This window comes from Lipotes vexillifer, unplaced genomic scaffold (genome assembly GCF_000442215.2).
Source record: "Lipotes vexillifer unplaced genomic scaffold, Lipotes_vexillifer_v1.1 scaffold158, whole genome shotgun sequence".
Lineage (NCBI taxonomy): Eukaryota > Metazoa > Chordata > Mammalia > Artiodactyla > Lipotidae > Lipotes > Lipotes vexillifer.
In genome coordinates, this window is record NW_006788189.1 from 887,417 (window position 1) to 896,834 (window position 9,418).

Genomic DNA, 9,418 nt, shown 5'->3' on the forward strand with positions numbered 1-9,418 from the left:
ACACACGAGCTCTAACTGTCAGGAAGGAGTCATCTCATGTGACAGCCTTGTACCAGGGCTGACTAGTACAAACAGGGGTCGAATCTTCTCGACAGCACAGGGATCATTTTTCTGCTCAACCGTGTGCTGTCTGCTTTCAATTTTACTGTGTATAATGATTATTTATCCCATAATACCTTTTATTTGCACTTAAGGCACTAGGAACTTCAAAATTCTGAGAACAGAAAGCAGAAGTAAAAAGAAATTAAATAAGGCTACCATTTATTACTGATGTTGAAATTCTCATTGGCATTCTTTCCAGTCTTCTGAGAATAAAATCATGAATAATAATGTGAACTGTGGCTGTACAAGCAAAGCAGTATCTATGAAAACATCTGATGTAAAACGAGACTTGTACTGCTCACTGAGATAACCCAAAAGGTGCAATCTCTCAGGTGAAGAAAGCCACAAACTCATATTTTAAAAAGACATTTTGCATTTCAAGCGCATTCCTATAAACGTTACAGTAAAATTCCAAAGGTGAATTAAAGTCTTGGGCTGGTTTCTTTCTTTTTCCTTCAGCTTTACTGAGATGTAATGAACAGTAACACTTGTAAATTTAAGGTATACAACGTGATGACTTGGTATAGGTATATATTGTGAATATATAATAACAGCACAACTTCTGGAGTTAACACATTCCATCACCTCACATAGTCTGGGGCTGGTTTCAAGATACGTATTTTTACATAACAGCTACTAAATACCAAGTTACTGCTACTTTCACTAACTTTAATAGAGTGGCTGCCTTAATATACCAAACTCACCTTCACTTTAATGATTTTGCTTTTGAAGTTGCTGAGGACAACAACAACTTCAGCGGCATCAGGTGGAGAATCTGTACCATCGTGACTTAGAAAAGGAAGGAAGGAAGGAAGATGGATGTCACAAACCACAGGTCTCAAAATGCAGTAAATGGTCTGATATCAACCCCCCATATCTGCCCATCATCTTTATGTCATTTCTGAATAAATTATTTTCTCACAATCTGCAGGAAACCCCTTCAAGCTACGCAGAAGCACTTGTCAAAATCTCTATCCTTACACGTTGAGCGTGCGAATCGGTCACAGCCCAAACTTCCTTCTTGAGTCCCTCTTCGAATGACCTTCCATAGAGTGAGAGGCTCCTGGTGCTGGCAAGCACATCGTGAGCACGGAACCACTGTCTGTGTTCACGAGGTCTGAGCCAAGCACGGCGCCCTTCGATAAAGGAGCGCCTGGGGGCCCGGGCCCCTGCACCGTCACCAGAAACGCATCACTACTGCTCTGTAATGGGCAAGTAGCAAGGCATGGCTCTACTTCAGAGTTTTGTAAACGCTTCTACTCTGTCCTTCCTGGAGGCACACAGCCAAGCCTAGGCCCTGCACTCAATCTGGCGCCCATCCTCTGGAGGAAGAACTCTAACGAGCTCTGTCTGCAAGCAGACAGGGCAGAGGAGGAAAAACTGAAAACAGTATTTCCCTACTAATCAACTGTAATGCCTAAAATTACCAGTCACCAAATTTTAAGGTGATAACTACAGAAAGCCACGATAGAACATGAATTCACTAGATTCACTGTCATCCAGCAGAGAGCAAATTTCTCGGGCAAAGGTGAGATCCTGACAGGGAGCATGAAACATTCCAGAGCCTGGGAAGCACAGGAGGAAGAGAGCCCGCGACCGTGAGGTGCTGGCCACTGTAGGAGGCCTGGCCAGGAAAAGGGCACACAGGAGGGACAGAGTTTAGAAAGACAACACATAAGCTTTTGGGGAAAACATTAACAGGCAAAAATCCTACTATGTACAATGAAGATTTTACTATAATACAAAAATCTTCTACTTTCTTGGTAAGAAACATGCAGAAATCCACATAGCTTTCATGTGGGTCAGTAAAGACTATGAAGCTACGATGAAGACACAACAGGATAATGTTTTCAAATAAACTCTAATGGAAATCATTCCTGAAATGAATTGGCATGAAGTCTTCTCACATAGCTTAATACTAATTTAAATTGTGTTAAGCAGAATTTAGATCACACCTTTTTAAAAGGCAGCATAATTTTTTTAAACTAAGAGTCACTTGTAGCAAACCTTAAAGCAAAAAGCAGGCTACCGACGATGCTCTGGGAGTACCTTCTGTACCACCTCAGACCTGGAAAGACAAGTGTTCGCACCAAGGTTCCATGGCCAAAGCTTACGTGTCTTGTCAATCTGCAACTTACTCAGGGTAGAGAAATATACTACCCAGGGTTGAAAAGTCTGACCTTTCTTCATTTCTTTTCTCCTTTCTTGAAATGACTCACTTTCTCATCTGCCTGTGGTTTTCATCACAGTGACATAATGATTTGATCCTGGGATACTGTTAGCACGAAAGAATGACCGAAGAGTCGAACTTGACTACATATATTGTTAGTATTTACACTGCTTGTTATCCAATTATACCCTGACAAGTCTCCCACATTTAATTTCCTAGAAAAGCACCATTTCATCACACATACAATTGCAAATTAAATTCTTATTGCCTGGGTAATTGCCAGTGAAGTATTCAATTCAAGCTGATTCTCACTGCAGAATGTTCTAAAAAAAATGTATCTGCATCATTTAATCCTACCTGTAGATTCTATAAATGTCTTCAGAACGTCCCTTCCTTAGTCTGAGAATCCAAGCTCCTGGGTTGGCTTTTAACTGAAAATAGCCCTAATAGGACAAGAAGACAAGACAAATTTTAGTGCTCTTAAAAACATCAAAATGTTGTTTCTGAGGGACAGTTATTTCTTTTTCTAAAGTATCAGTCACCTTTATTTTAAATAAGATGGTTAACAAACGAATGCAACTCTTAAAATCTACAGATTAGAAACACTAGCAAAATACTGGCCCATCAAGCCAAGAAGCCTGCCCTTTAGCTGTACTTCAGTGAAGAAGCAACCCATGATGTGTGAATAAGCTTCAAATCTCAAAAAGAAAAAAGAGGAAGAAGGAAAAAATGCTGTCGGCTCATAAGCAATACTTTTTCAGGAGCCAATCTGGTTAGAGTAGAATATTCTAGCATGTTTTCTTTTAAGTTGTCTTAAAAGAAAAAGTTTTTCTTTTTAAGTGGTCTTAAAAAGAAAAATTCAGTCCATCATGAATTTTAATCTCCCTCATGTTCAGAATGCTAATTGCTCTATCATAAATCGCAGTGCCCAAATTAACATGACTGAGTATCACCACCAGATGTACTGATTGTTTACCAGATTAGCCATAACAATAGTGTCCACGATGACTGGCTTGGCTGAAGTTCCTAAGGTAAACTGCAGTCCCCGTGGGGGCTGGCCGGTGGTGATGTCATAGCAGTGACCTTCCAGTAACAGGTACTCCAGCTCATACTCCGCAGCCACTATGCTGTCCACCTGCAATATCAAAATTAAATCACTTGAAGACCACTCAGCAATAAAAAGAAACAAAGTACTGATACATGCAACAACATGGATGAATCTGAAATGCATTATGCAAAGTGAATGAAACCAGACATAAAGGGCAACATACCATATAATCACATTTATAAAAAATTCAATAAGAGGCAAAACTATAGGGATAAAAAGCAGATCAGCTGTTGCCTGGGGCCAGGGGGAGGAGGAGGTTACCTGCAAAGGGGCATGACAGAAACTTTTGGAGTGATGGACATGCTCTGTATCTTGATTGTGCTGGTAGTTAACAAGAGTACACAATTTTAGAAACTACGGTGGGTTGGAAGGAGAGCCAGGAAAAAGGACACAGAAAAAAACAATAAGGAGATTATTCCAAAAGTACAGAGAGGATAAGATGCTAATCTACAAGAGGAGTACTGGGAAAAAAGCATGTAAGATAAGACTGCCAAATGAATGAACAGATCTAAAAGCAAATAATGGAGAAGATAGATAAAACAATCCTACAAGGATTAGCTCATATGAGAAAAGAGAGAAACAATGAGAAAGATCAGAAAAACATCAGAGAGCAATGCAAATTCATCTTGGCCTTTGGAATATAGCTGCAAATATTGCTATTCTAAATGCAAACGTCCAAGATGAATTTAATGGCTCCATAATGGCATAAAACCATTCACGTGCTGCACCGACTGCCTAAATTACTGCTAATTTCTTGTAGAAAATGGGATACAACTACAAAGTCTTAGGGCAGCTTGGCTTTAGCTAAATGAAGAGTTTCTACCCCAGGCTAGCTCAGGCTTGGTTTTATGACCCTACGTAACCCTAACAGTGAGCTACTTGGTGCTTAACATGTTACTGCAATGCTCCACATGCTCACGAGTCTCAGGCTCTGTATTCTCAACGGAGTGCAGAGAAACTGGAGGAAGCCTAAGAAAGAGGAGCAAAAACTCTGGGAGATACGGAAGAAGCCTACTTTGTTTTTGTTTTTTTGTTTTGGGTTTTAAAAAATATTTATTTATTTATTTGGCTGCGCCTGGTCTTAGTTGCAGCACTCAAGATCTTCACTGCGGCGTGCGGTAACTTCAGTTGCAGCAGGTGGGATCTTTTTTTTTTTTTTTAGTTGCGGCATGCAGGATCTAGTTCCCTGACCAAGAATCGAACCCGGGCCCCCTGCATTGGGAGCACAGAGTCTTAACCACTGGACCACCAGGGAAGGCCCCGGAAGAAACCTGCTTTGCATTTGATCTATACTTCTGTGCACTGTTTTTTAGTGCTTTGTGTGGTCTCTTCAACAAGAGTTGGTTCCTCAAGGGTTCCCTATTTGTTAAAAATATGGTGTGTACGTATGTACACATACACACGCACGTGCGCGCACACTCTCTTTCTCTCTCTCTCCCCGCCACCAACTTAGTACCTAAGGGTTTCTACTTAAAGAAACTAGAGTAATTCAACCTCATGATAAGAGGGCTGCTAATTCCTTTGGTAACTATCTTCAAGTTTCCAGTCTCCCAATTCCCAAGAAGACAGAACCAGAAAACAGGCTTCAATTGTAATAAGAGATATTTAAGGCAGACACAGAGACAAATGTTTTAAAAAAGGAAGGAGGCTCTGAGGCACTGTAAGCTCCCTGGAAGTAAAGACCATGTCTTTTAATTCCTTTGTTAATACACTCTGAGCTAGGTGTAGAGTGAGGGCTGGGAAGAGACATCAGTGAAATGAAATTGCACTATCTTTGAAAATGGATTAGGGAAAAGGGACCACTTACCTTAGAGACTTCAAATACAGTTATATGGAAATAAATGAAACAGAGAACAGAAAAACAATAAAGAAAAACCAATGAAAACAACAGCTGATATCTTCGCAAATATCAACAAATGGACAAACTTTTAGCTAGACTGACCGGAAAAAAAAGAGAGAAGAGCCAACTTACTGAAATCAGCAAGGATAAGGGAAACATCACTATTCAATAAAAAAGAGTATAAGAAAATGCTATGAATAACTACATGCCAACAAATTAGATAACCTAGATAGAATGGGTAAATTCCTAAGAGACGCAAACTTTGAAAACTGACTCAAGACAAAATATAAAATCTAAACAGACCTACAACAAGAGGTTAAATCAGTAATTTAAAAATTTTCCAATCAGGCAAGAAAAGTACATAAAGGGCATCCAGATTGTAAAGAAAAAGTAAAACTCTATTTGCAGATGACATGATCTTATACAGGCTTGTATACTAAGAACTACAAAATATTGTTCAAAGAAATTAAAGACCTATATAAATGGAAAGACATCCCATTTTCATGGTTCAGAACACTTAATATTAAGATGGCAATCTCTCCAAATTCATCTAGGGATTTAATGCAATCCCTATTGAAATCCCAGCAGCCTCTTCTGCAGATATTAACAAGCTGATTCCAAAATGCAAAGAACCCAGAAGAGCCAAAACTATCTTGAAAAAGAAGAACACAACTGGAAAACTCACACTTCCTAATTTCAAAACTTACTACAAAGCTACAGTAAATAAGACAGTGTGGTACTGGCCTAAGGACAGACACAGAGACCAATGGAATAGAATTCAGAGCCCAGAATTAAACCTTCACATTTAGGGTTAACTGATTTCTGAAAAAGATGTAAAGACCATTCAGTGGGGGAAAGAATAGGTTTTTTAAACAAATGGTGCTGGGGCAACTGGATATCCACATGCAAAGAATAAAGCTGGAACTCTGCCTCACACCATAAACGAAGACTAACTCAAAATGAATCTAAGAAGTAAAATGTAAGAGTTTTAAACTGTGAAAGACCTAGAAGAAAACACTGGAGTAAATCCTTGTGACCTGGGATTAAGCAACAGTTTCTTAGATATAACTCCAAAAGCACAAGCAACAAAAAATAGGTAAATTAGACTTCATGAAGATTAGAAATTTTTGTGCTTCAGAGGACACCATCAAAAAAGTGAAAAGACAACCTGTAAAATGGGAGAAGATATTTGTAAAGCATGTATCTGACAAGAGACTTGTATCCAGAATATATAAAGAACTCTTACAATTCAACAATTAAAAGACAAGCCAGGGCTTCCCTGGTGGCGCAGTGGTTGGGAGTCTGCCTGCCGATGCAGGGGACATGGGTTCGTGTCCCAGTCCAGGAGGATCCCGCATGCCGCAGAGCGGCTGCGCCTGTAGGCCATGACCACTGAGCCTGCACATCTGGAGCCTGTGCTCCGCAGTGGGAGAGGCCACAGTGGTGAGAGGCCTGCGGACCGCAAAAAAAAAAATTTCTCCAAAGAAGATACACAAATGGCCAATAAACACATGAAAAAATATTCAACATCATTTGTCACTAGGACAGGAATGAAAAATGATGCAGTCACTTTGGAAAACAGCTTGGTAATCCCACAAAAAGTTAAACACAAAATTACCATATGATCCAGCAATCCCATTCCTAAGTATATACCCAAGAGAAATAAAAGCATATCTACGAAAACTTGTACACATATGCTCATAACAGCATTATTCATACTAGTAAAAAAGTAGAAACAACCCAAATGTTTATCAGTGACATATAAATAAATAAATAATAAATAAAATCTGGTGTATCCATACAACGGAATACTATTTGGCAATAAAAAGGAGTGAAGGGGCTTCCCTGGTGGCACAGTGGTTGAGAGTCCGCCTGCCAATGCAGGGGACACGGGTTTGTGCCCCGGTCCGGGAAGATCCCACATGCCGCTGAGCGGCTGGGCCCGTGAGCCATGGCCTCTGAGCCTGCGCGTCCAGCGCAACGGGAGAGGCCATGGTGGTGAGAGGCCCATGTAGCGCAAAAAAAAAAAAAAAAAAAAAGGAGTGAAGTACTAATACATGCCAAAACATGAATGAACCTTGAAAATAATTTACGTGAAAGAAGCCAGTCACAAAGTATATGACTCTATTTAGGTAAATGTAATAGAACAGGCAAATCCATAGAGAAAGAAAGTAGATTAGTGGTTGCCAGGGGCAAAGGGAATGGGGAGTGATTATTTATGGGTATGGAGTTTTTTTTTTAGGGGTGATGAAAATATTCTAAAATTAGACAGTGGTGATGGCTGCACAATTCTGTAAATATACTATAACTACTGAACTGTACACTTTACAAGGGTGAATTTTATGGTATGTGAATTAGATCTATTAGATCTGAACACTACTATCTCAGAAGCCCACCTAGACTGTGATCCAGTCTGTTCAGTCAGAGAATACCACCACTACATCTTCAACAGGCTTTACATGTGGTTAGACACTGGGAAGCAAAGATATTCTTACCTCTTCTAAGTAAATGTTATCAAGGTCATATGGCGTTCTGACAGACTCTACCATCCAACTCTCAGGTGTGTTCAAGTTCAGAGTGAACAAAGGAGACTGTGGCATATCCAAAAATTTTGCTATTGGACCCTTAGCAAAGCTATTGTCCGAAGTAAAAGAAATCTCTGCTTCCAAGACATAACGGTAAAAGCTGAAACGGAAAAGAAAGATGTGAATTTTTTTTCAACGCAACCATAGTCCTTGAGCTTATACGCATCCACACAGGTAAACAACTGGCTTAAGACAAACTGGATTTGGAAAGGCTTCCTTCCAGACTGAGAAAAGTGTTTCCAAAACTACCTCTTGATCTAACTGTACGCCCTGTGGTTGTTGCAGACGGGAGAGGAGAGCAGGGGAGGTGGGGCTGGGGAGGTCCTTCCTTCCTGCCCTGTTGGGGGATGGGGGGATGGAGGCAGCCGCTGCTGGGGTCACAAGCATGTCCTGAGCACGTGCCTCCCCTGAGCGCTTGCCTCCCCTTGGTGAAAGAAACTCACTTTCCTCTCTCTCAAAAACAAAGTCCTAAATGGTGGCTGAGTTCTCAGGCGTGCCCTGAAAACACTGTATGCAATCATTTAAACATTGCTCTTATCCGAGGATAATGGTGAAAGCTGGAACCCTTCCGTCACTTTCAAACACGGCTTCAATTCACTCAGAATCTAACCTATAGAAGCCAGCGCATTCGCAAGGTGGCAATTTACCCCAGTCCCCAGATGTGCTACACTATTACTACTGACTGCTTTCCAGGTGACCTGTTTCACAAATGACCATTCCAAAGCTCAGAGAGTATGCAGATAAGCCTGCCTTCCTTTCAAGATACATGCAAATGAGCCACATACATTCCAACTTAGAAATGACTGCTCTTCTAAGAAGAAGTATATAGACAAGTGTTTCTACACCACAGCACATTTTAACGTAAATTTAATAGCTACATTGATTCAAATGTTTTTAGAGAATTATGTAATTCTGACCAAAACAAAAAAAAAGGAAAGAAAGCAAACCACAGGTGCAAGTGGCCTGGGTTAATTCCACTTTTTTTTTTTTTTTTAATTTATTTTTGTCTGCGTTGGGTCTTCGTTGCTGCACGCGGGCTTTCTCTAGTTGCGACGAGCAGGGGCTGCTCTTCCTTGCGGTGCTCAGGCTTCTCATTGCGGTGGCTTCTCTTGTTGCGGAGCACGGGCTCTAGGCATGCGGGTTCAGTAGTTGTGGCTCACGGGCTCTAGAGCACGGGCTTAGCTGCTCCGCGGCATGTGGGATATTCCCGGACCAGGGCTCGAACCCGTGACCCCTGCGTTGGCAGGCAGATTCTTAACCACTGCGCCACCAGGGAAGTCCCTAATTCCACCTTTAAATGCTCCCACGCTCACGCTAAGTTCTTAGAACTTTTGATTAGTTCTTAGAAATTCAGGAAAACTGAACTTCAAAATAAGTGATTTTTTTCAAATATGAGGTCCATATATAAACCCATTTGATCCTTGACATTCAATTTCAGCTTTCAGATTGAGTGTGATTTTTTCCAGGGGTTGATTTCTTAACCACTTTGTTTTACCTTTTTAAAGGCATGTCGGAAAGTTTAGATTGGCAGTTCATAAATACTCTTAGATTCATGTTGATCAGCTGAGTTAAAACCTAAAAGAGCAAACCAGATGACAAAACATAAAAATTTT

At 40.6% G+C, this 9,418-nt stretch overlaps 1 protein-coding gene across 1 annotated transcript in view; it reads right to left on the minus strand.

Moving 5' to 3' along the window:
* UGGT1 (UDP-glucose glycoprotein glucosyltransferase 1) overlaps positions 1-9,418 on the minus strand; it is a 110,086-nt gene that overhangs the window by 12,876 nt on the left and 87,792 nt on the right. The window contains exons 28-32 of the mRNA XM_007461314.1: positions 9,301-9,380; positions 7,716-7,905; positions 3,249-3,407; positions 2,630-2,715; positions 807-891 (exon numbers count right to left, since the gene is read on the minus strand). Of these exons, the coding sequence (XP_007461376.1) occupies positions 807-891; positions 2,630-2,715; positions 3,249-3,407; positions 7,716-7,905; positions 9,301-9,380 (600 nt within the window). The remainder of the gene's footprint in view (positions 1-806; positions 892-2,629; positions 2,716-3,248; positions 3,408-7,715; positions 7,906-9,300; positions 9,381-9,418) is intronic.